Source organism: Patagioenas fasciata, chromosome 2, assembly GCF_037038585.1.
Source record: "Patagioenas fasciata isolate bPatFas1 chromosome 2, bPatFas1.hap1, whole genome shotgun sequence".
In the NCBI taxonomy this organism is placed as follows: domain Eukaryota; kingdom Metazoa; phylum Chordata; class Aves; order Columbiformes; family Columbidae; genus Patagioenas; species Patagioenas fasciata.
Window position 1 is genome coordinate 150,993,684 of NC_092521.1, and position 27,106 is coordinate 151,020,789.

The window sequence follows — 27,106 nt, forward strand, 5'->3', positions numbered from 1 at the left end:
TGGCTGTAAGAGGAAAAAATTGTGAAGTCTCATATTTGATTTCCTTTACTGCATCTTGTTAGCTCACTGAGCACATTCACTTTTTCATCAAAATGGTCACCAGAATTTTGTTCTGCTCTGTTTCTTACAGAGCATCACAGACACTGCAGATCTGAGGAAAAATCTATTCTCCATCCTTCTCCCAATGTGTTAAACTGCCATATTGTAAAATGAACTAACTTTGCAATTTGGTATTAAAATAAACTGCTACACGAGTCATTTTTTACAGCAGGAACAAAATTTAAGAAATGAATGCTGATACGCCCACACAAATACACATACATGCACACACTCCCACACGCAGCCATCCAAAGTGAAGACTGAGTTCCAGCTTCTGTATAAATTTGATCTGGGTAGTGCTCATTTTGGATGTGGAAATCTGTAGGTTTTGGGGAAAATGCCTTAGAAAAGTGTGCAGGGCAGTGATAACACATTTGTAGAAGGGCAGTATAAATAGCAGATCTGAGATAAGAGGGCTGGTAAGCTCTGGCTTATCAAACAGAAGATGCCTCTCTCATTTGTGAAAGAGAACGGCTGCTTTACATATCTTTTAACATAACTTTTTGAGATATGTGAGGAAAAAAATGTAAAATGTTGTGAATTGCCCAAGTCTAAAGAGTCCAAGTCTCACTTTCCAAAATGATTTTTAACTAAAACATCATGATTCAAAGGAATCAGTGGTGCATAAGCTGCTTACACTTGCTGAAAATATTAGCTGCAAATGATTGATGTTGAGAGCAAAGCTGAAGGTTATGTATCTTCTAATCACAGCAGGCTAAAACTAGAAGACATTCTCCTGAAAAAAGACATTAACCTGAATTGTCCTCAGCACAGTTGTATGTGAAGGGTGCCTGTTTTCCACAAATCCTGTCCAGCAGCATGGGATGGATGTACTTGAGATGTCTTGACAGTATTATCCAGCTGCTGTTTCAATCTACATAATGTGCACCAAGGGCAGACATAGTGAGTGACTTAGGACTTATGGAGTCAAGGGCTAAGTAATCCATATCTTCCACTCTCTTTCATAAAATGTTTGCAAGGGTCAACATCAGTCCAGCGCAGAACTTGATGGTGTACCTCTTCTGCCAATGTATGCTAAAGTACCAACTCTGGCAAAATCTGTTGGTGGTTTATTTGCAGTGTAGACAGATTTTGGCCTTTGCATCCACTTGAAAACGAAAATGGAGTTTAGACAGACCAACTAAAAAAAGTAGATTTTGAATGGAGAAGCAGCACTAGCAAGAGAGCCCTTGCAAAAATAGGTCCCTGGATTATCCTAGTACCACCAGTCATATTTTTAGCCCTCTGAAATCTGTGGTTGTTTGAATGCACTATCTGCAGCTGGCTGGTTTCTCTTATAACTACTAGATGTTTATTTTATATGAATAACTGTATGTCCTTATGTAGTTTGTCCAGAATCAGTAAATTTACTGTGTCTCAGTAAAGGAAAAGGCAACTTGTGCTTGGCAAAAATATTGTGTGCCTCTGGAGGCTGTCAGACTGCCTTTCACACCAGGGAGAGCTGCAGAGGGGACATGAGTGTTTTGCAAGTCCTGTTACCTGTGTTTTGCTACAATCAGTGGCCCATTACTTATCCTCTTGGAAAAGGACACACCGATGTGGCTTCCTTGCATTTAGTCATTTGGTGCAGAGTATGGAGAGACACCAGCTTAACAAGTAACCCTAGCTCATCATTCTCCTTGTGGAGCACAGTGAGGATCAAGAAGGATATTGATTCTTGGAAGTTCCGTCATACTGTCTTGGCTACCTGAGTGCCTTGTCCTCTGTGTTTTAGTGTGTAGATTCACAACTGAGTTTGCTGAAGGTGATCTATGAACATTGCACACATGGCACCTGAATGCATGGGCTTTCACCTAAAATAATTACTTGTATTTAGCAAATATCAACAGTCTATTGTCTGAAAACTGTATATGAGAAAAGTGTCCTTGAAGCTATAGCTTAACATGTAACCCACATACCTTTGTTTTTAATTTATTATTTGAATTGCCTTAGAAAAGGAATTGAGACAATCAATGCAAAAACTGAAGCACTGAAAATATTATATCTTAGGGAGAGGAACAGCGGAATGAGGTTGGGTGAGGAGAAAAGTAGTTATCCTTCTATTTCTGTGAAGTATTTTTTTTCTTTTTCTTTTCTCATGGGAAATCACTACTGTTTCTAGAGAAGGCAAATTGAAATGTTTTTCTGAAACAGCTTTCCTCTTGACAATAATGGTTGAATCCTCCCTCTACCTCATCCGCATTAGCTTCCAATCTTTTTTTGGAAGCCACCGATTTGTAGAATCAGTGGGCAACAAGCACTTTCTCCTGAGTATCATCCTTGCTCAGCTGAACAATAGATTCGAGTGTCTCCAGTTTTACAGAACTGTACAGAAATTATCTTTTGCTCTTGATCTGACATTCATTTTGGAGAGGATTCTAGGGAAATGTTGGATTGGCTTAAGAGATTTCTTCATCTATAGGGATTTTTTTCTCAGTTCAAAGACCAAAAGCTCTTGTTCCCACAAGACCTCTTTACCATCTGTATGAAGGATGTAGCTCTGTTCATCGCTATTCACTAGAGGTCCTAGTGACCAGTGATCCACATCAGGAAATACTAATGCCACAGCTGCAAAAAAAGTACACTAGTGATGACAGTCTCATTGGACACATGAAAGTGTATTTCCCAGTCTGCTCCTGTCCATTGTCTGCCTCAGTTCTTGGTGTCATGCCTCCCCACCAGGGGACTTCTGAGTCTGGATCAGTCCTACAGAGTTCCCACCTCAACACTGCTGTGGCAAAGGGCTGTTTAATCTTGCTTGTCTGCTGTCCTTGCTTTATAGGTTTTGTATGACTATTGAAGATTTTGCCCTAAGGTTATCCAGCCATGTGCCATCTTGTCCATTAAAAATGCTTTCATAAATTAGAGAGAATCAGCAAGTATTCTGGTGATTTGGAGCCTGGTATGTATGACAAGAAGTGGTATTATTATTATTATTATTATTATTATTATTATTACTACTACTACTACTACTACTACTATTACTATTATTACTGTTACTATTATTATTATTACTATTACTATTATTATTATTATTATTCCACTGTACTTCTTTCCAGCACATTACCTGTACCATCCAGAATGCAGTCTGTCTGACACACAGTCAAGCAGAACTCCTCTTTTGCAAATTACTAAAAGAAGAGTCAGAAACTGAAATTTCCTTGGCTCCTCTTTCTTCTTCCCTCCCTGATGTCATTGATATTTCCCTCTCATTCACTGCTAATAGGAGTCAGAGTATCTACGATATCTCACCTCTGGCTTCACTGTTGAATTTGTCACAGGGCAGAAAGACAGGAGTAAAGAGAGAGTAGTTCAGTTTTCTTGTGGAAGAAAAATAAAAAGCAGCATCTGAACTGAAAGTTTATATTGGATACTTTATCAACATGGAAGCAAGGGCTGCCTCAGACCTCAGGCTTCATGATCAGCAGCTTCTGCTTATTACAAGTGGACAGCTCTGCATCAAACAGCAGAGCTGTTAGAAGGCAAATGCCCACTTAACCACACAGTATAAAGCAACCATTTCCAAACAGAACTTATTTTGAGATGGTGATTTAGCTCCCAATTAATTCAAATTTTTCATCCCTTTGAAGTTTATTTTCATTAGCTGACATCTGCAGATTCTTAGAACAAAATGTAACAGGATGTAGGTTTTTGAAACATTTTAATAGGAATTCTGGCTCTTGCCTTCTGTAAGGCGAGTGGGCAAATAGTTGTCTATATAAATTCATATAATTTCATTGGGTTCAGTAAAGATATGCTAATCTACATCACATGACAATTTTTTCTATGTTATGTAAATGAAAGCAAACACAAGATGATTTTTGTTTGGAAATCTATTTGAAAAAAAGTCAGTGGTAGAATAATTGGGAAGAAGAATATTGAATCCAGAGACATAGTTAAAACCAAAGTAGTTACCATGCCATCATATTGTGGGTCACACCTTTGAAGGTTTGAAAAAAGTTTACAATGCCCTAAATCCCAAGCAAAGAGAAAGAAAACAACAGATAGCATTTTACTGTTGTACAGACTGGATTAGGATAGGAGGGTAAGACTCTGGCAGGATAGTGTGCATTCATGTTGTATTGCTTGATAAAAGAACTAGTTTTGTTGAGATATTGTTGGAAATATAATGAATGTTATTCTTGTCACAAGAGAACAAAGAAACCCACCTTGCCCATGCTCTTATCCAGCAGATTAGCCTTCCCTGATAGTTCTGAAGGATATGTATTAAGCTATTGAAAAACTCTGCATGGATTAGAATGCTCATTGTAAGCAACTGGCTCATTACTGAAGGCAAGGTGCTCATAGGAAACTTAGCTACTCAATATAACATGGCTTAGTTGAGACTTAATTTTCCTGATGCTTATAATTTATTTTTTTTTTAACTTTACTTTTCAGGTCATTCCTCCTTTATCTTGTCTTATGCATTTACCTTTTATTCATTTCTTGCCTGCTCCATTCTGGCCCTGACCAGCTGCCACTCTGCTGCTGGACTGTCTTCTCGAAGTGGTGATGTTGAAGCTCTTGCTGAGAAGGGCCTCCATCTCTCACTTGTCCCAGAAATGTTCTAGGTGCTGGCTATTGATCCAAAGGTGTGCAATACCAACAGATTTGGCTGGGCTTTAGCAGACATTCATTAGCCTCTACCTAAATACCTGATTTATGTGGCTAAGCACAAGAAGGATTTTTACCTTCTGAATGAGAGGCTGCAGTTAAATGCTGTTCTTGCTGCAGCTAACACAGATTAGCAGGGGAGCGAGGACTCTTCCATGCATGTTACTGCTCTCTTGGGGATGGCTGAGGGGCTGAGCTCAGTTCTTCATTTCACTGCAGAGGCCAGGGATTTAGGCTGGCTTTTAGGCTTCATAACACAGCGACTGAAACACTAAAGTATCTTTTTGGATACAGCACTGAGTCGTCTTCCACAATTATTAGGGGTGTTGCCCACTTAATGTCCTTATTTAGCACAACATTTATAGTGGACATTATGGGGAAGTGGGATTCACTCTGAAGGCAGCCCAGGTACTACGCTAGAAATTTATTCCATTTGCTGCACTCTGCTTTTATTGCTACAGATGTTTCTGGTTTACCTTTGGTTTAACTTAAAATAAAGCAATTTGTGGAAATTGGCTCGGGGATCTGCCTGCTATTGGTCTGTGTTCTGAGTCGCAGTTTGCCCTCCTTCCTGTGAGTGCATTACGCTGTGTGTCCTTGCAACCGAGTCCGAAGGCACCAAGAACACTCAGAGTATGAGGGCAATGTCCTCCAGCATACAAATAATTTCCTTAAAGTACGAGCAGAGTGGACTGTATTTGCAACCTTAACTTCAGCATCCACTTACCTATTCCTAACTGCGAATAAGCTTAGAAAGCTTTTGGATAGGGTTTATTTAAAACACAGAGCCTGCATCTGCATATTAGATACATCTCAGATGTAAGCTCTCCATAAAAAATTAGGAGTCAAAGCCATCAATATGTTGTCTGACAGACAATTTTCTCCTAATCTAGAAAAACATTTTCTGTTGGAGATAAGATGTGATCTTTCAAACATAGACTACAACTTGCCACTTCAAGTGTTTGAGAGGAGGATTCTGAAGTTGGAAAAAAATCATGCTATGTATTTTCAGAAAAAGAGAAGAGAGAGATTATAAAGAAGGTCATGAAATAAATACCACCAGGAAGATTCAGAAAAAAGAACTATTAAACTACTTTTTAGTAACCACCTAGAAAATAAGAAATGGATTGAAATCAGCCAATGTGGGATTGTCAAGAGAACTCTATATGAAAAAAAAAAGAATTTTCTTCTTTGACTCATAACTGACCTCGTGGATAGTGATGAAGCAGTAGATGTGATATATGCCTGCATCAGCAACATTCATGACATACTTAGCATGAGGTTCTCATCAGTAAGCTAAAGAAATATTGTGTAGGTGGGTCATGAGTGGGTGAGCAGCAGCCTCTGAAGTAATTCTCAAAAAGTATCACTCGTGTACTATCAAACCAGGAGGATGTTTCAAGTAGGCTCCTGAAGGGTTCTGATCATCTATGTTCTATTAAAAAGGCTAACGAACAAATTGGATAAGGAAATAAAAGGTCATAAAATTAGCAAATGACTACAAGAAACAAGGAGACAGTTAAAAGCATTTTGAAGAACACAATAGAAATTAAAGGTAATCTTGAAAAATCAGAAGGATGGCTTAAAATCAGTAAGGTAAAATTCAACAAAGACAAGTGCGAAGTATTACCCAGAGGAAGCAGAGCTCAAATCCTCAAATAAAAATAGATAATGGATAACTAGGAAGCAATATGTTTTGAAAGGTTATGAGGATTACAGAGCATTACAGACTCAAGTAATGGTCAATACTGTGATGAAGGTGGAAAAACCAGGTAGACCTCAATGTGGGGTGTATTAAAAGAGAATTTTACATAACCTGCAGAAGGTACACAGCAGGAGGCCTTGTCTGGGACACCTAGAAAAGCAGGCTAACAAAATGGACAGTCAAGGAGAGAACAGCAGGGCCAACAACAGTTTTACAAAGCATAGCCTGTTAAGAAATCAGATTAATTTAGCCCAGAGAAAAGAAAAAAAAGGAGCAATTCAAAGTGGTATTTTGCAGACAGACACTCGACTGTGGTGATTGTGCTCTGAAGGAAGGAAGCAAAAAAACGAAGAAAGCAAAGAAGACTTTGATGAGGAAACCCCCTCACCCTAAATTTGATGCTAAGGTGATGAAACCTGCAACAAGGCAGTTAGGGTGGCTGTGGAGTCTACCTGACTGGAAGTTCTCTGAAAGGCAGATTAACTCCTGCCAGAGACAGTCACGCTGGACACAATCCCGCCGCAGTGCAGGAGTGCTGTAATGGGTAACCTCTGTGTGATTCCTTCTGTGTCAATGTTTCTAAGAAAATATCCAGTGGGTTTGAACATTGGCAGGTAAGCTCTTGCTGCTTCTTCCAGCAGCTTCTAACCAAGAACTTTTGTACTCTGTATTTTGGCTATTTCATATATATATATATATATATTTTTTTTTTTTTTCTCTGAAGCATTTAGGTGATGGTTTTAATTAATTTGTGAAACAAGACAACCAATGAAGCCTGGTTTTCAAGGGATTTGCGTTAATGATCTTTCACCCTCTGCTGCAGTAAAACCAGCATCTCTCCCAGCCTGTGTACTCTTTGCATCATATATTAAAGACTTGAGGCACTGTGCTCACCATTAACAGTGCCACCAGCTCCCCCTTGACTTTTTGAATCACCCCCCACTAGCCCTCTCCACTGTTCCCTGTCTATTGGGTAGGGAGGCAGCAGCACACGCTCCAGCTGTTTTGGGGTGTATTTACACTTACTGGCCAGCATGAGCAGCCAAACGAAAGACCAAAGAGACCACTTAACTGCTGAACTCCGTCTGCAGCTTCTCCCCTTGCAAAAAAATTGAACTTTGTTGCTTTCTTTGATCCAGCTGTGAGTTTCACAACACTCCTAGGGGCTTGCAGAAACTTTGAGACCTTCACACTGCTGTCAAACTTGGCTGAAATGAACTAATGGGATCAGAAGTTATTGGCAAACAGAAAGGACTCATCAAACAGATAAAAAATATGACTGCAAGAACATTATTTCATTAGGTAATCAAGGTAAGAGTACTTTTATTTTAAAACCACTTTATTTTTCATATGTTTAGAATACCATAAGCAATGATTTTGCTAAACATTTTGTTTCTATTTTGTGAAGAAAATACAATGCATGATTCCCAAAGTTTTAGCACTTAGTGAGTATACTCTGTATATCGCCTAATTAGTTTTGGACAAAAATTAATAAATAATCGAGTTTTTAAATACATTTCACAGCTACAATACTTTTTCCTTTGTTCCAACTGTTTTTAACAATCCAATAATTCCGATGCTTCTAGCATTTCAGGTAGTGCAGATAAACCAAGATCTTTTTGTAGAGGCTATATTTGCAGAAAGTAGGTTACACTTAATCCAGCCTGTTAAAAAATGCTAACATTTTGCACGGCTATTTTTTCTACACTGTAATTAGACTCAGGTTGAGCTCATGTGACACTAAATGCAGATTTCTAGCCTGATGGGCAATACAATCAACTGGGATCCTTCATGTACAGGTACTTTGCACGTAGCAATTGCAATAGTTGTAACAACTCAGAAACATGCAGAAGAGTGGTCCGATGCCTCCTGATTCCTCAGTGGTGTGTGGCTTGAAGCAGCATCTCCGGCAGAACTGGGGCAGAAGCACAGGAAACATCATTAAATCATAGTAATCTTGGGACTCCCAGTACACTTTTACATTGTACTGGTCACAGTTGAACAGATCTCTGACACAGTCAACTGATTATAAATGATAGACCAGAATCATCTGTACATTTTAATATTAAAATAAAACCACAAAGGTTCCTACATCTCTTCCAATCCTTAGTAACATCATGTAAATAAAATATTGGGTAGATTTCTTTAATTTAAGAGGGTATTATCTTTCCATATTGCAGTTCCCTGGGCAATGAATGGCAGGTTTTGGGTCCCGCAGCATAGCTTTTACAAAGCCATAAGGAAATGCACATTTGCAGTGGCTTAAAATCTGTTTGCGTCTCAGTTTGGACCTGGCAGTACACAACAGCTGTCCAGGAGCAGGTCTGAACTGACTGCAGGAGGAGGCGCCAGAGGATGAAGAAAGACTCTTCGAACCTTCTGCCATGGTGCTGTACAATGCTAGACAATGAACCTGGCACCCTAAATTAGAAAGTCCTCCAGGTCACCTCTTGTCCTCTCCATCTGGCAGAGAGCACAAACACAAAGCAAACCAAGGAGACAGGAACAAAGAAAGGCTTCTGACTCTGAGATGGGGAGAGATTTCCAGCAGCTGGAGTTGTGCCCTAACCCACAGGGGTCTTTGCTTCTTCTGGCAAACTTTTGTGTTAAGAACACGAGCTTCTGGGGGGTTAGTGAAGGGCAAGGGTGTGGGGGAGTAGTGGGTGCTACTGGAGAAGGGTATTTGGAAGGGCAGATCAGAGAACAGGAGGAACTTACTATGCAAGTACATTACAGGGATATTGATTATCCTGAGAATGTGTGAATGTGGCCATTTAGCAGGTCTAGCGCAATCAGGTAGGTATTAATAGTCAGGCTACAGCAGGGGAACAGATTCCCATTAGTAACTGACCTTTCCTTTAGAGCAGCCCACGATAGTGAAGAGAATCAGCAAAGGCACATCGTTAAAAAAATGCTTGTTTATTTATGTTGCCATTGATATTTCTCCATGTAACTAAACCCATGTTAGCCTAGCTCAGACCAGACAGCTGCTCCTGGTTCTCACTTATGCACAGCAAACAATGCATCTTTAGGTATTTGTTCAGTGCAGACTTGGAAGCACAGACTCCCTGTGCTGTGCTAAACTGTAAATACCAGCTTCTGAGCTGCTCAGTGTATGCAGTTTCTAAATAATCTCACCAGCTATTCACTTGTGGAAAAGTTCAGTACAAGTAAATTATTCTTAAGCAGCAAATATCCTGTTCAACTGCATGCAATGAGAAAAAAACAAGTGTTTATGACTTTCTCTTATCCACATTAAAGCTGACCATAGGCAACGATAAAGTGTGTTACATCACTGAAATATGTGGACTGCAAAGATAATTTACACTTTAGTTACACTAGAATGATATTCCTTTAAGTACAGTTTAAAATAATTCTAAAATAAGAGCTGTAAGAAGCAGATATATCTTGTCACTGGTTTAAAATTAGATCATATAGTCTGCATGACTGAAATCTGCTCCTTATAGGACGTGCATGCATGTGTGTGGGAGAAAGAAAAAAAAAAAAGATCTTCTTTTTACTACTCTCTTCATCTGCGCTTTCGAATTCCAAAAGGGAGTTTTATATTAAACCAGAAGTAAATTAATTGTAATTAGGAGAGTTTGTTGTGGGCCATCTCCTCTAAAATTAATCTTTTGCTGACTGCCTCCTACCACAAACCCTTTATCCAACATTAAGATATTGAGCAGATGAACACTTCTGTCAATGTACAAAATTAAATGTGTTTAAATGCTTTGCTGAACTAGATGCTTATTACTGATCATAACGGCCCTGCATCTGACGGCTTATCTGGAAAATCCTAACTACCTCTTCAACACATTTGGGTGTTTCCAAAGGTGGTTTCAGCAGGGCAGAGGAAAGCCAGGCGAGTGGCCAGCGCTGCTTCGGCTCCATGCAAGTGCTCTGCAGGTCAGCATTGAAAGCCACTGGATTAAGGGCTTAGTTTTGAAGACAGCAGTAGGAATTAGCATCATGGAGTTAAAGGACAGGTGATGGATAAAACACCAACGGAAAAGAGAGGAAGAAACATTAGTTACAGAAATACAACCAAATGGCCACTGTAGTTGAAGGAAGCCAGAAATGTCTCAGTCCCCGTTATGGTGGGATGAACTCTGCCTGGAACCTGTGGGGCGAGGGACACGCGTGGGGCTGCCCACCCGGAGAGCACCTCCAGACCCTGCATATCTCAGCTGTGGGCCCCAAGGTCCCAGAAAACAAAGTTGTCCCATTCATTCCCACTCAAATGCCGTGCGCTCTGCCAAACGCCCCCGTCCCGGGACAGCGCGGCCGGCCCCACGCGTGTTGGGGACAGCCGGGGAGCAGGGCTGGGCAGCCGGGGAGCAGGGCTGTGCCTCCGCCACGCACCCCCGGAGCGGCTTGAGGCAAGTGCGCTTTCCTTACAGCCGCACACAGCCCAGCTCTGCCCATCTGGCCATAGCTGCCTTCTCCCGGACCGCGGGGCTTCTCCCGGCGCCGCCCGGTGGGGTGGGAGGCGGCGATATTCTTAACTCCAGCACCCCCGTCTTCCCCTCAGCGCCAGCGGTCGTTGCCCGGCGGCTCCCGCCGAAACGCCCCCGGCGCGTAGGCGCAGAGCGCAGCGGCGCCGCTCCACGCCCGGCCAGCAGGTGTCGCTGCCACACTCCCCGAACAAGCCCCGCGGACCGGCCCGGGCGCGGGGGCAGCGCGGTAGAGCCCACGCGGGTCGGTTCCCTGCCCGGGACCCCCGCGGACCGGCCGAGGGGAATGCGGAGCGGCTGCCGGTGCGGCGGGTGCCGCCCCCGCCTCCGCCCCGAGCTGAGCCGGCGGCAGGTGAAACGAGGTGCCTCGACGCCTCTCCGCGGCAGCAGCACCGCCTCTCTCAGCGCCGCACGGCGCCGTCGTCCTGCCCCGTGAATGGCTGCCGGCTGACTGACAGGCGAAGCGGCCACACAGGGCGGCAGCTGCCAGGCGTACACCTATAAGGGCCGGCGGGGAAGGGGTACCGGGCCGCCCGTGGCGGAGCCGCCCGGTGAGCAGCCTCCTACACCGGGGTCCTCGCTCGGAGAGCCGAGCGCTGGCGGAGGCGGGCGTCTCAGTAGCAGCTCCTCCCGGCGATCCCCGCAGCAAGTGGCAGTCCCGCGCCGCGGGCTCCCCTCTCTGGCAGCGGCGCCCGAAGGATGAGGAGCGGCGGGGCGCGGGCGGCGGCGGGGCGCCGCGGGGGAACCCTCCGCTGCGCCGGGCGCGGGCGCCGCCGCCTCTGCGCGCTGCGCTGGGGAGCAGCTCAGTGAGCGCGGTGGCCGCGGCGCGAGGAGGCGCAGGCGGGCTCGCTGCAGCCGCTGCCGTCGCCGGAGGGGCTGCGAGCCGCTCCGCGCCGGCGGGGGGGCTGCGCGGCGCCCCGCGCTGGGGAGGGCGCGGGCGGTGCCGCCACAGGTGACTCGCGGGCCGGGGGCCGTTTTCCGTCCCGCTTGGCTGCCCCTGCGCGTTCGTGCCCCTGCGCCGCGGCCGCCTGCGCGAAGCCCATTTCCAGCCACTTCGCCGTGCCTGCGCGACCGGGAGCACCGGGGGACATGGCTTTGCTTCGGCTCCTTCTTCTCTTGCTCCTCGCCCAGGGGGGTCTCGGGGCTGCCGCCGGCCAAGGGCAGGCGGTGCGCGGCCGGGATCGGGCGCTCAGAGGGAGGCAGCCTATCTACAACCACATCAAGAGCCGGGAGCCTCTGCCCGCCCCGCGGAGCCGCTCTACGGAGAGCACCATCTTGGCGCAGCGGCTCGCCGAGGAGGTGCCCCAGGACGTGGCCTCGTTCCTCTACACGGGTGACTCCCGGGAGCTGCGGCGTGCCAACTGCTCCGGGCGGTACGAGCTGGCCAGCCTCGCCGGCAAGTCGCGCTTCACCTCGCACCCCTCCCTGCACGGGGCCCTGGACACCCTCACCCACGCCACCAACTTCCTCAACATGATCCTCCAGAGCAATAAGTCGCGGGAACAGAACTTGCAGGAGGACCTGGAGTGGTACCGGGCCTTGATCAGGAGCCTCTTGGAGGGGGACCCAAACATCTCCAGGGCAGCTATCACTTTCAGCACGGAGCCTTTCTCCTCCACCCCCCAGGTGTTCCTCCAGGCCAGCAGGCACGAGAGCCAGGTCCTCCTGCAGGACTTGTCCTCCTCTGCTCACCGTCTGGCCAATGCCTCTGTGGAAACAGAGTGGTTCCATGGCTTGAAGCGCAAGTGGAGGCCACATCTGCACAGGAAGGCCTTAAACACGGGCCCCAAAAGTTTGGACAACAGCTGGAAGAGGCGGGAGGGCCTCAGTGCTGATAAGAACCACATCAGGTGGTCCTCACCATACCTGGAGTGTGAGAATGGGAATTACAAACCCGGCTGGCTAGTGACTCTCTCAGCGGCTTTCTATGGGCTGCGGCCAAACCTTCTCCCTGAGTTCAGGTAGGAGGAGTGTTCCTCTGCTTGCTTTCTGTTGAGAAGGGGGTAGGATGGGGTTTTGGTTCTGCTCCCTTCCTAGGGAAGGGCATGCTGTGTCTCTGGAGTGACCTGATCAACCCTTGCTGGCTGCTCAGTTACAGCAACCTCAGACCTTCCTATTGAGCTCTACCTTCGTGCGCCTAAGGAAGCTGTTGCTTTCATCTCTGTCTGTAAAACAGCATAGGCTTTACCTGTGCCCACGGAAACAGGTGTGCATGTGGGTTATGTTCCCAGTGGGAAGAGGAGAGCAGCAGTTTTCAACTGTAGCTGATTTCTGACTGCAAGAGGAAGATGTTTACTGAGATATTATTTCTTACTACACTGTATGATTAAACCCAGCTGGACCCCAACTATGATTTTAACCAGCTGGGAAACAACATTCTTATGCTGGTAAATTGTGATTTCTGGTCTCCAGAGCACATCCACCATGGTGTGCTTGAGCCTGGTCAGTATGTTTTTAGGGAAATAAGTGTTTGTGACTGCAGTTCTGTCCTAGTGCATATAGCTACAACCTGAGCTGGCAGTAGGAAAGCTTTCTGTAGGATACCCCATGGTTATATAGCTGTGTAGCTGCTACCTGGCATACACAAAGAATTGCTTATTTTTTCATTGCTGTTACCCCCAGGACTTTGCCACTGGACTGTGACTAGCAGAGAGGAGGATATAAAAAGGCCCATTCTTGGGTCTTTGTGTTTTGGCAGAAAGAGGGATTTGTTCAAACAATGAGAGTGACCTGTGGGGTATGAGATACTGGATTTTGCCACTGGTACTTCTGTGGTGGGGCTCATGGGTAACTCCATTCCTTGGGGAATGCTCACTGTCCAGAAGCAGCTGTTATTTGTCAGGGGCTGAGAGACAAGCACCGAATTTGCTTTGTGCTGTGCATCGGTAGTAGGTGATGACAGACAAGAACACAGCAGACACCAAAGAGATATTGCCACACCTATGTGGCAAGTGTTTGTGAACACTGATTTTATTGGCTTAGTCTGAAATGCAGTTGGATCGAACAGGTATGAGTGCAGTCATGCACCCTTGGGGGGAAAAAATAAATCTGTTGAATAGAGGGTGGCCTTGTATTTTTCCATTGAGTTACTTTTTTTTCTCTGAGATTTTCACACTTACGAGGCAGGTAGGGTTAAGGTAAAATGCGCTCATTTGCAGGCTGTATGTATCTAAATTCTTCTCAAGACCAAAAGTCAAGAATAGCTCTACTGCAGAGCTTTTCTGGACCCTAGCAGGGGGTCCAGAAAAGATCAAAAAAGTTCTCATAGATGGTTGAAATGCAATATTTCACACCTGATGAACTCCAGGATGCAGACAAAAGCTACCGTAGGCTGATATTCTCTTGTTGTGTTAGAGGTTCACATAACCTGAAGAACCACCAGGCTGGGGTGGGGTGGCAGCCACTAACCAACTCTGTGAGAATTTAGATCTTGATATAAACCTTGACTCAAAGAAACTTCAGTCTTGGCTTCAGTGAAGAGAAAAAACATGACTTTTAAGCAGAAGAGTCTAAAGCTTCAGTGTCAGCTCTGTGCCAAGATCCTGTGATGCCACGAAGCATTTGAGTGGTGTACGTTTGCTGTGGTGACTCTGGTGCGCAGAACACACCAGGTCCATCTTGGAGTAACCCTGGCCAACCAAGGCGACCAGTAGAGGTCCTCCTGGGTGCAGTACAAAGCATGGCCTTGCTTCCTTATCCTCCCAGCCCCTGTTTACCTTGTGGGAGTCACTTCAGTTGAAGAAATGGAGTAACTTGTTGTAACTCTGATACTTGAAAGGGCATCCACTAAGCACATGTAAGCTTGGAGAACCTCTTCTTGTTTAGAAGATTTTGTGATGGGTTATGCTGTGCAAGTTCAAAGTGTTGTATTACTGTTGTACTGAACAGCTAGGACAAAACTATCGAAGTTTTATTGTACCAGAACCAGAGATGACCTGGTAAGCATTGCTAAGAAAATGGAACAGTATGCTTTTGGTAACTATATAAGGAAGCAGGTGGAAGAAGTACACACACATACATATTCTGGCAAGGCTGAATGATAGTTTCTGTGTTCTGAGTTTGAGATATGTTGTGTGAAAGATGGGCTTCTAGTAAAAGCTTATTATTTGAGATGTTGAAAAAATAACTCTGCAGCTACGTAGGAAATACTATTAACAAAATATACTTCTCCCAAGACTTGTGGGATGTCTTAATATTTCTGCAATATTTTCCATACTTGATAGATACACAGTTTCTGTGAATTATTAAGAAATAGTTTATATTATGTAATATAACAATTTAAAATCTAATATAGTTATTAGTACATTAGTATTAATTCCTATAAGGTGCCTCTTGAAATAAGCTTTATTTCTCCTCACCATCTGTCCTTAAGTGACACAATGGTTTAACTTGAATTCCTGCTTAAGGCCCATATGGTAAAAAGCAGTATCTGTGAACCTCCGTCTTTCTCAAAAGTGACACTGGTTCTCCCAACAAAGTATCTCTGAACCATCTGTTAGGAACATGTTAATGGATCAGTCTATGTGCTCCTTCCCTTTAATAGTGTGGCATGAGGTCATAGAAGGTAATTTAGTGCATGGCCCTTTAATATTCTTCTGACAGTTTATGTAGTTTCTTTTTTGCTGACAACAGGTTTATGACATGGTACATTAGGGTAAGATACATTCAGGAACATGGTATCTCCCTGGAAGAGAGTTCTTTGAGATTATGGAAGGAAAAGCCATTGTTCCTGCTTCTTGGTGTCCCTTCTGTGGCAGCAGCAGATGGGTAGGTCATGTGGTGTGGCAGCAGGAAGAGTTTAATGAAGACAGTGCTAATAAGTACTACTGTTTGTGTTCAATACATGCTACTAATGCAGTGCTGTTGTCAGTGATAGTCTGAAAAAAAAAAAAAAGCTTTGTTTTTAATGTTGTGAAGAGTTATAGTGCCTGCTGCCAGAGGAAGTGCTATGGGTGGGGGGCTCTTGCAAACACCTTGCTATGCTGAGGAAGGTGAGAGATTATGGTTGTTTTGCCAAGCCTAGCACTGTAGGCCAATAATGAGTTGAAGTGGAGAAATCAAGGACAACTTGGTTGTGCTGATAAATGTACCAGCAGCTGTTCAGGCACAGTGGGACCGCGTTAGCCCAGTGCAATGCTAAGCTAGCGGTGGTGACTGTCTGCAGCTTCTTAGCAGTGCTTGCTGGTGTTTTGTTTGTGTTTCCTGGTCTTTGGTCCATGCAACCTGCAGGGAGAGAACATTACCACTTGCTTCCAAAACACAGTGTAGGCTCTCATTCAGAAATGAGGATTCACAGACACAGTAATTGTTTGGTGATATTAACCATTCCCTTCTCCTTTCTTAGAAAGTCTAAGCTCATGCAGTTGGCAGCTGGAATTTGCCATCTAATGTGCCTAATCACTCTACAACTCCAGTGCTGCAAAGGGTGGAGCATGATAGCATTTGTCACTGATCTTCTGTGACCCTCCTGCTACTTCTTGTTACATGATGAGAATGAACCATATTTCATGGCACATGGTGATCCAGTTTGTCTCTTTGCAACCCTGCTGTGGAACTGGAAAGGTGTGAGAAGCTGTATGTCATGAGTATGTTTCCTTCTCTAAAATAACTTAGTTGCCCCTGGAGAGGAAATGTGAGGTTTGCGTTGCTTCAGCAGTTTAGCAGGCCAGCGAGGAGGATAATTTCTTGATTTAGAAGGAAGATGTGCAAATGTTAGCTACTAGGAACACACAAATTCAAAGAAAATAAAAAGTCTTCGTGGGTCACTGAGTCAAATCTCCTGCTATCACAAGCCCATTTAATGCCATCAGCTGACCAATCTCCATCTTAAAGTAGTTGAGTTTCCCTCTTGACTCTTCAGTCCACTGGCTTGCCGGGCATATTGGTTGGATAGCTGCTTCTGAGTTCTGATCTAAATTTATTTCCAGTCAGTTGTCATCCATTTATTTGTGTTCCAGATCTGCTTTCTACCTGAAGTAGCTCTTTTTGGTGATGTTTACTGCCCTGACCTATTTATAGGGAGCAGTCCCTTCTCCACCTTTGTTTACTAGACTACAGAGACCAACTTTCTTTAGTCTGCCGTTACAAGCTCTCTGTTGCCATGGTCCCTCTTCTCAAGTCTTGTTCCAGTATTTCCAGAACGTGGTTAGTCAGATTCATGTGCAGTGTTTCAGCCTTGTGCAATGACATCAATTATCCTCAAACTCTGATGAATGAATCGCTACTTTTGCAGTTCAAAATGTTCTCTTGCATGCTATTCTCGTTTTCTTTAATGTTGTGTTGTAATATGTCAACATTTTGGGAACTGGTCATTACTCTTGTGCTATTTTTCATTTAGGAGGTCACAATACCTTAGGGATACAGGGACATTTTTTCCCCTCCAACCATGTTCCAGCAAGGCCAGGTAGCTTTTTCACCAAATCCAGGTCAGAATTTGTAATCTTTTTTTAAGGGCTATTGGGAGAATGCAGTGGAATAACAACACGTTTGAAAGAAAGGTACACAATCAGCAAGCTGAGTAAGTTTGGCATTTTGGGGGGTGCTTTCTGGTTTGATTTTCTTAAAAAAAATTATTATTTTGAATGATGATGTGTTCTGTAGCATTTGCAGATTACTTCTTTCTCAAGTATAGCTGAATGAAGTGTTACCTCTTAATAGTTTTTTGTCTTGCTGGCATCTGCTACTTCTCTCTTAATTATTGGAAAGGTTTTCTTGATGCAAGGATTAATTTTTCTTGTGCAGTTCAATTTAGCTGTTTCTTCCCTAAAGGCAGTGTAATGTAGTGACTTCCACTGTACAATTAACAATGGCTTGGACCGCTCCAGTGTTAGGCCGTAATGGGGTTCTTAGTTAAGGAAACATTATTGAAGGCAAATTAAACCATGAAGGTAGAAGTATATATAACAAATAAGTAATTTCTTGGGGAATATACATAATTTAATCTTCTGTGAAGTACTTTATGACTATTAAATTGGTAACATTACAAAGAGTGATTGTAAAAATTAGTAACTTTTTTCTTTTAAATATGGTTTAGTTTCTTCATTTTCTCCCCTTTTATGGTCTCCCCAGTAGTCTCTCTTTGGTCTCAATAATGAACTAAGAAAGAAAATTCATTTTAACAGTTTAAGGAGGCTTTCTAAGTTTTTGTTACATGGCACATTAGTTGTGTAATCCCCAAAATATTTAAAATGGGGAGGCTGACATTTTTTCTCTAGCATGCCATGGCCCATATAATGTGATTGACAACGTGGGTGGATTTAGAACAGGTTTTCAAAATGAAGAGGAACAATTTATTTCCAAGAACTTCTGAAAGTGTTGGATTTATATTCCTGAAAAGAGGTTAGAACAAATAAATGTCCTCCTATGATTTACTGTCTGCCTATAGAAACCTCAAGTATGTTTTAAGTATTCCATAGACAATCAATTTATGTCTCTGCCTCTTTCATATGAGGTCATGGATAAGGATAGAAAACTGGATGGTGATGAAACAAAAGGAACAGTAAATAGGGATTTCTTTTTTAGAAACATGATTCAGCTTTCTTTAGTACTGGAGAAACAGAAGTGGGTCTTTTGAAGAAAGAAGTTAAGGAAGGCCAGGAGAGGATTGAAACGTACTGCGTTTGTGTCCACAATTATGTGGTGCATAGTAAGTCGCAATAAAATAAAACAGCTTTTTGGACCGAGCTGCTGTTTCCACTCCTCTCTTCTCTACCTCCACCTCCCTTGGGCAAAGCTTCCAGCACTGCAGGTTATCAAAGCTCTTTTGAAGGGTGTGACAGTCCTTACTATCCGAGATTCAGCTCCAGGCTGTCACCTACTATTCTGTGTATTCTCTGCACTGAGACAGAAAGATGTCTCTAAAAGCAAGAACAAAAGCATTGCTGTGTTAGGTCAGATGAAAGGCTTACCTAGTCTGCTCTCCAAAAGCAGCTTCTTGCAGGTGCTTAGGGAAAAATGTAAGAACAGCGGAAATGCAGAGTTCTATCATGGTTAAATCTCATTTACAAATAATAAGCAATAAAAAAAAGTTTTTCAGTCTGTCTGAGTGAGTGTTGGTGGTGAGTATGGATTAAGCTGACCTCCAAGATTCTAATTCACTTTTTAACCCGTTTTTGTCTTCTGCTATTTAGTTTGGTGTTGGATTCTATAATATAATTATGAACATTTTAGAGAAAAAAATTCTTTTCTGTTTTTAATGAATCTGAATTCATTGGGAGATCAGATTCTTGTGATAAAAGAACACTTTGGCAATTGTTCATTAATATTCTCTGTGTCAGTCAGATTTAGTTGTGGGTTATACTAAGTATTTTTGTCACCTGCAGACTTTGTCACTGGTCACTTATTTGTGGTCATCTGTGAATGTGTTGAACAAAGGGATGGTTGTGATGCCCAGCTTGTTAACCTCCCTGACAAAAGCTGACTTTTGTCACATTGATACTCTCAAGAGTGGCTCAAAAGTTAGGAGCCTTCCTGGCTCTGAAGAGTGCAGTGAAGAAAATAATTCATTTTCTGCGAGGCCTGTCTGTACTCTCAGCATTTTTCATATCTTGGTTGTTTGTTGGCCTTGCACATTCTGCTTCAGGCTTCCTTTTTCTGAGGTATTTTGACAAGTTTTCAATTAGTAGAGCTTATGCTTTTAATGTGGTCCTTCTAAAAATGTCTCTTGGTTTTGTCTTACAGTCTTGTATTTTTTTATGTTCCCTGCCCAGATTTATGTATCTCAATTTTTTTTTTAAATGTTGACTGCCACTTACTTTTCAATGTTAAAAATTCCCTTATAAATAAAATTCCCTTTAAATAAATCTTCAGTGTCTGAAGATTTGGTATAGTTAGACTGAGGCCATTTGTCCTGTCTAGGATCATTCTGATTCAGAAGTTTTCTTGTTCCTGTCCTCTTATATAACTTTCTGTACTGTTCCTTGAAGGCCTTTCTTTCCACTTGTCTCTTTAAGCCTGTGGATAGTAATGGAAGCATTAAAAAAAATGCTGGTTTCTTATTATTAAATGGCTTGAATTTGGCTCCAAGACTTTTTTTTATGGGGATAAAGTGGCACCCCACCATCACTGACACCTCATATTCCTATACAAGGTGATGCTTTGTGCCAGAGTGAAGATGCTGGAAGCAATGTGAACATCCTCAAGGAAAAAAAAAAACAGGCATCACCACCCCTGGAAGTAGCCAGGAACCTCTCTGACTAAACTGCAGGGGAATCCCTGGAGAGGCGGCACTGCATACTGTGAATCTGAAGGCAGATTTGAATCTAAAATAATTCTTCAGACAGAGTATTCAACTTTAAGTATTCTGCCCTTGTGGGACTGTTCCAAATGGCCTAGAGGGATTTCCTTTGCAGGTGAATCCTAATTCGTGTACCCACACTGCTATACCTTACTCTTCAGTTAAGTTTATTTTTAGTGAAAGTTTTCTCCTCTAAAAATATGTGCTGAAAAGCATCAGTCATGCTATGGCTGAGGAATTAGGTAAGTCTGTCTCTGTCCTACTAGTAAGAAATCAGTGATAACTGCATGACCAGATCAAAATCATGTTGTATGTAACAACCCAGTAGCCTTTTGTGAATCTGGCTGGATATGCAGAGGTAATAGTTTTAAAAATGTTTTAAGTGATGCAGAATCCTAACTCTTAATTTTCGAAAGCAACTTGAGCCTGCAGGAACTGCTTATGGCTAAAAGTTATTGTGAATTTGACAGGAGGATTATTTTTGGATGCTCAGTTGATAGTACATTGAAGGAGCCTCAGGTGTCAGGTAGTAGGCACTGTTTGAAAATTAATATTCTTGAAAATGTCAGCCTGTAAAATGAAAATGGTCAGAAAAGGTATCTGCCCTGAAAACATCAGCTATACTAATTACAGCATACGCTTATCTAGAGGTGTGAGCATTTGCAGATTTGGGATGGCTGTGGAGAATTTGTTAGAATCATAGAATAGTTTGGTTTGGAAGGGACCTCGAAAGCTCATCTAGTCCAACCCCCTGCAATGAGCAGGGGCATCTTCAACTAGATCAGGTTGCTCAGAGCCCTGTCCAGCCTGGCCTTGAATGTTTCTAGGGATGGGGCATCTACCACCTCTCTGGGCAACCTGGGCCACTGTTTCACCACCTTCTCTGTAAAAAATGTCTTCCTTATGTCTAGTCTGAATCTCCCCTCCTTTAGTTTAAAACAATGACCCCTTGTCTTATCGTAACAGGCCCTACTAAAAAGTCTGTCCCTGTCTTTCTTACAAGCCCCTTTTAAATACTGAAAGGCTGCTGTAAGGTCTCCCTGTTTTATTTTTTTTTTCTCTGTTTTTCTTATCTCCTTGTTTTGTGGTAAGGAGGACTTACAAAGGACAGCATATAGGGGTGAATTAATATGGCAGCATGAATCTAGGCAGGCATTTAGATTTGGAGGATGGTATCTGCTTCAGCATGTGATAGCTGTGCCTTATACCTTAATTATGGCTGCTTGCAATGATTATGGGTACAAAAATAAGTGTTCAAACCTAGAAGACAAACTTTTATTTCCTGTCTAGCTGAGCTGTCATGACCTCAGTGCTGAAAAACTTCTGAAGATCTAGAGGACAAAGATATTGTTTATCACATTTAAGTGTTTGCAGGCTATTATTCTGTGCAGTTCTGGCTTAAGCTGCCTGGGAGAGGAAAACATGCTCCTGCTTTTTTATGACTTAACAGTACAGGAAAAAAAATTCTTCTGTAGATTCAGGATTTACAACATTTTGTTACAATGAAATATTATAACTACTGAAACTATCAAGATAGCTAGTAGGTTGGGAAAATAAGCTTAAATCAATTTCTGGCACAGATTTCAAGGCAAACAGCGTGTCAACAAGCAGTGGTACTGGAAATTAAGACAGACATGAAAGCCTCTTAATTCAAACCTCTGACCTGACAGAAAATCCTTGATGACATCATTCTTCAATGATTAATTCATACATTTCAACTAATTCTTTCTTAACTACATGTTAACCATGCATGTGCAATCCTTAAGTATGTCTTTTGTGGAAGGACTGTAAAATTGTGGCAGAAAAAACAAATATTATTGTTATAAGGAGATTAACAAAATCTACTGAGGTGCCAGATGGTCCACAATTACCAGTAATATTGTTATTAACTTATCACTGTGGCTTGGGTTCAGCCAGACAGCATTACAGTGTGGATGAATGTGTTATCCTGACGAGCCGAGTCTGCTCTTATACCACTGATATTTGTCTTGATCACTTCTATCAAGATAGCAGAGCTGCAGATACTCCCAGTTAGTTCAATAAATATAACACTTGCAGGTCCATATACATTCTAGGAGGATGTGTTCCTCCATATGTTCAGTTTTCTGAATGCTGAATCAAAAATAGCTGAAAAAGTGGGTGGCTAAACAGGCTGTGCCAGCTACTGTATTAATCACAGATGAATTTCAGAACTATATCATCATGTACATATTAGTGTATTCGGTGTAATAATGGTGGGATACTAGTCTGAGATGGTGTTTTAAAATGGCAACACATCCCATATGAATGCAGAAAATATTTTGTACCATTGTGATGCTTTCTGTAAATGCCACATGTATGCTTAAAGAAACTTTTCTATCCAAAGCATAATATCCTCGAGTAGATGCAGACCCTGTTCTACCTCAGCGGAACTGTGATGTTACCATGAAGCATGAACATATATTGTAGAGGTCTAGTGAAAAAATGATGTGCACCATGGAGGAAAAAATGGAAAGCCCATGGTAGATTAACTGTCAGATATTTTTTTCATATGCCTGCCTCTCAACAGTACTGTTTTTCCTTCCAGAAGACTTTCATCCCAGAAATTTGTAAAACTCTGAGAAAAGGAAAAAGCAGAGCAACTTAACCATGTCAGATGTTCAGGTTGTGCTACTGAAAAACTGCAGACAGAAGAGTGTAGGTAGAAATCTTTGTATTGAGTTCAGGAAGACTGGGTTTTGTGAAAGGCAAATATTCTTGTGAGAAAAGTTTTTAACACAAGAGATGCAAAGGGAAAACGCATTTGATTTCAAATGGAAGAATTTTGGAATATTTCTGGAAGTAGTATTGTGAAAATATTTTGAAGTTAGATAATTTTCAGGCCTTCATGGCTTAACAGGGGAGGTCCTGATGAAAATCAAGCATAAAATGAAAGTGCATAAGAGGTGGAGGCAAGGTCAGGTAACCTGCAAAGAATATGGAGATACACTCTGAGCATGACTGTGAACATGGGCATCTTGTACCAGAAATAGTGGGTCAGCAGGACTAGGGAAGTGATCATCCCCTTGTATTTGGCTCTAGTGAGGCTGCACCTTGAATACTGTATTCAGTTTTTGGCCTTTCACTACAAGAAAGACATTGAGGCTGTTGTGGAATGAGTTGAATGCACCTCACTCATAAGAGAAGCAGCAATATGTTTAATTGATGTAACAGTGGTTTGACAAGATTTGACAAGTTCAGTGGCAATGTTCACTTTGTTAATTACTGCCTGGAGGAAACATACAGAGGAAAATTGATTTAGCCTTGAGTTAGGATGTTTCACACAGAGACTGGAGATGTAAAGGTTAAGGGAAACCCTGCTGTCAAGTCATGAGGTTCAGAATGGACCCTCTTGCTTTCTAAACTCCTCATGGAACCTAGGTGTGGCTAGGTGCAGTCTTAGTCTAAGACTTGGTCAAGAGTTTACATCTAAAGATAGAGATGCAGTGAATAAGGATAAGGAATACAGAGGTTGTGATGACTAATATTGGGTGGCTACATGGATTAGTAATGTTTCATTAGTATCAACTTGACATGCAGCCAAAGTTATCAAGGCAAAGACCAAAGTTATTGTACTACAAGGTTATGCGTGATATTAGTCTCTTACCAAAGGTCTACTCTTTGTAAAAGATCTCTCTACCTCAAGGAGCTACCTTGGGAGGTATTCTAGTCACGGTGAGATCACTGCCATACAGCCATGCTGCCTAGCAGGAAGAGCTCAAAGAAGGCTCAGCTAGGCTGTCATTTATAGGATGAAGTGGGTGGCTCGTAATCAAATCATATATGTGGCAGGAAAGGTATGCATGAGAATCCTTGTTCCCACAGCTTTTTGTTCCTTGATGAATCAGTTTTGGAAAAGCCACCCACTATTCCTATGCCTCTCACGTGATGGGTGTTCCAAGCTCAAATGCATTGGTACTCACTGTGTCACTCTGCTCCTTTGCCAGTAAACTATAGGAGTTCATGGCCTAGCCAGGGCAAAGGCCTCAACCTCCTCTGGAGCCTGTACCAAACCACTGCCAGTCTGGTCAGGGGTGTAGAGCACATCTGTCACAAGCACATCCGAAGAAGAGCAACAAAGCTGGGGAAGAGTCTGGAGTACAAGTCTGATCAGGGAACTGGGGTTGTTTAGCCTGGAGAAAAGGAGGCTGAGAGGAGACCTTAGAATCATAGAATGTCCTGAGTTGGAAGGGACCCACAAGGATCATTGAGTCGAGCTCTGTCCTTGCATATGACAACCCCACCTTTATCACTGTCCACAGCTACCTGAAAGGAGGTTGCAGCATGGAGAGTGTTGGTCTCTTCTCCCAGGTAACAGTGATAGGATGAGAGGAAACGGCCTCAAATTGCATCGGGGAGGTTTAGATTGAATGTTAGGAAAAATTTCTTGACCAAAAGGGTTATCAAGCATTGGAACAGGCTGCCCAGGGAAGTGGCTGAGTCACTGTCCCTGGAGGGGTTTAAAAGATGTGTAGATGTGGTGCTTAGGCATGTGATTCACTGGTAGGTTTGGCAATATCAGGCTAATGGTTGGACATGATGATCTTAAAGGTCTTTTCCAACCTAAATGATTCTGTGTTTCTATGATTCTGTACATGAGTGGGGTGAGGGAAACCAAAGTCTCTGAGGGGCTGAATCTGGTGAGGGACATGAAGGGCAACAAGAAGTAAGTACACTGATAGCAAAACTGGGACTGGAGAGAATGTGAGGCTGCTACTGAATGAGGCAGTGGACTTTGTGAGAGAGGACATGGAAAGGCCAAGGTACTTGATATATTCCAAGAACTATTAACTGATCAGCCTCACCTCTGTCCTTGGGAATGCAATGGAGCAAATCTTCCTGAAAACCCCTTCTGAAGCACATAAAGGAGAAGAATGTGATTTGGAATAGTCAGCATGGGTTGCTGAAGGGAAAAATAGTGTTTAACCAATCTGATAGCCTTCTGTGTATAGATGACTGGAGGCCACTCAGTATTGATAAATCCCAGGGTTGATCCTGGAGCCAGTTCTGTTTAACATTTTCATTTGGTGGTCAGGGCAATAGGCTATGATGTGCTCTTAGCAAGTCTGCAGATGCTAAAAATTGGGAGGAGTGACAGACAGACCAGATGGTTGTGTTGCCATTCAAGGAGACTAAAACAGGCTGGAGAAATGAGCAAACAACCTTAGGAAGTTCAACAGAGAGAAATACCAAGTATGCCCCTGTGAAGGAATAACCCCATGCACAACTACATGCTGGGGGCCTAATGACTGGAAAGCAATTTTGCAGAAAATGCCTGGGTGGTCCTGGTGGATGCCAATTTGACATGAACCACCAATGTGTGCTTGTGGCAAAGAAGACAGCTTCTTGGGCCATGAGAGGAAGAACATTGCCAACAGGTTGAGGAAGGTGATCCTTCCTCTTTACCCAGCCTGCTGAGGTCATGTCAGGGGTGCTGTGTCCACTTCTGGGCTTCCCAGTACAAGAGGCCTAGGTGTACTGGAGTGAGCCTAGTGAAGGGCCACAGAAATGATTAAAGATTTGAGCATCTGACATACAGGAAGGGCTGAATGAGCCAGGATTCTTCAGCCTGGAGAAGAGGCTCCAGGAGGATCTTACACATGTGTTAATACCTGATGGAAGACTGTAAAGGAGACAGAGCAAGAGTCTTCTCGGGGGTAGTCAGTGAAAGGACAGAAAGTATAAGAGGCACAAATTGAAATACAAGAAATTCCATTTAAATATCGGAAGACTTTTTTTTTGACACTGTGAGGGCGCTGAGACACTAGATCAGGTTACCCAGAGATGGTGAAGTCTTCATGATTGGAGGTATTAGAAAACCCAACTGAACTGAGCTTGCTTTCAGCAGGTGGTTGGATTGAATGATCACAAGAGACTTCTTCCCATGACAGCCGATTTATGAATCTGACTTTTTCATCTATTTTGAACAAAAATTTTATCAAAGAGTTTTCAAATGATAAAGTTACTTAATCAATTCTGATGTGAAAAATCCAGAAGTACACTTCCTTTCTTTCCAGTAAGTGGCTCCGAGCATTAAAATGCTGTCCTGCCTTCTGCTCTTGGCCTGCTAGAACATGCGACTAATTCTCCAGCTTGCCCCATGGCTGGTACAAGGCCATACATGAATTCTTGTTCAGTGCACTTACTGTCCCTAATTCCTATGGCTTGTATGTGTTGTCTTAAGTAACCTCTTGGTAAGCTTTATTTTGAAAATTTTGATATCCCTTTGTGCTCACACTGTGCTTCTACAGGGCTTGCTCATGGTACCACACAGCAAACTCTTAAGATGTTTTTCCTCTCCTAGCGGTGGTTAGTTTACCCTTAATTTGCAATCTGTACCTCTCTTTTCACAGAAGTGTTTGTAGAGGGAAAGAGGACTTTCCTCTCCTACCAGTTAAAAACAAAATGTACACAGGAGGAAAGCTTTCTATGTTAAGGAAATAAAGATCTATTTCCCTAAGGTGCTTGGGAGTCTCCCAGGTGATTCTGTTGCAGTCCTAGTAAGGATGAATCATCACTCTTTCTCCTGCTGCATAAACAGATTTCTTTAGTAGTCAGAATGATACTAATGTTTGAGAGACCCTTGCCAAGGTGCCTGGTGTATAATATGAACTAGGAGAGCAAGGAGTAGTGTTGGTTCTGGCCCCAGTGCCTGCTTTGTGCCTGTGTGCAGCTACTGTGAGACTAGTCACCTGTGGAACAGGTTGTATCTCCAGCCCATGTGCTAATATTTATGTTCAGAAAGGTCCAGAAACTTACCTGTTAGGATCTGCATGTGACCGGATGAGGAATTAGTTACCTCTGCTCCTATGGGTATCTGAGACGGATACCTTGTTATCAGGTTAAGATAAGCTTGTAATCCACTGACATCAACATCTTATAAAGAGTTAGCCTGTACAGTGTGGCAGTTTCTCCCTTGAGGTCATTGGTCACTTGCAACATGGAAAAAACAGTTCATTGGGGTGGAAGTGTAGTTTT

At 42.9% G+C, this 27,106-nt stretch overlaps 1 protein-coding gene across 2 annotated transcripts in view; it reads left to right on the forward strand.

The window, feature by feature from the left end:
* The first annotated feature begins 11,235 nt into the window (after positions 1 to 11,235).
* GPR158 (G protein-coupled receptor 158) overlaps positions 11,236 to 27,106 on the forward strand; it is a 197,280-nt gene continuing 181,409 nt past the window's right edge. For both annotated transcript variants that reach the window (XM_065832282.2, XM_065832283.2), the window contains exon 1: positions 11,236 to 12,836. In XM_065832282.2, the coding sequence (XP_065688354.1) occupies positions 11,965 to 12,836 (872 nt within the window). In that variant the 5' untranslated portion in view covers positions 11,236 to 11,964. The remainder of the gene's footprint in view (positions 12,837 to 27,106) is intronic.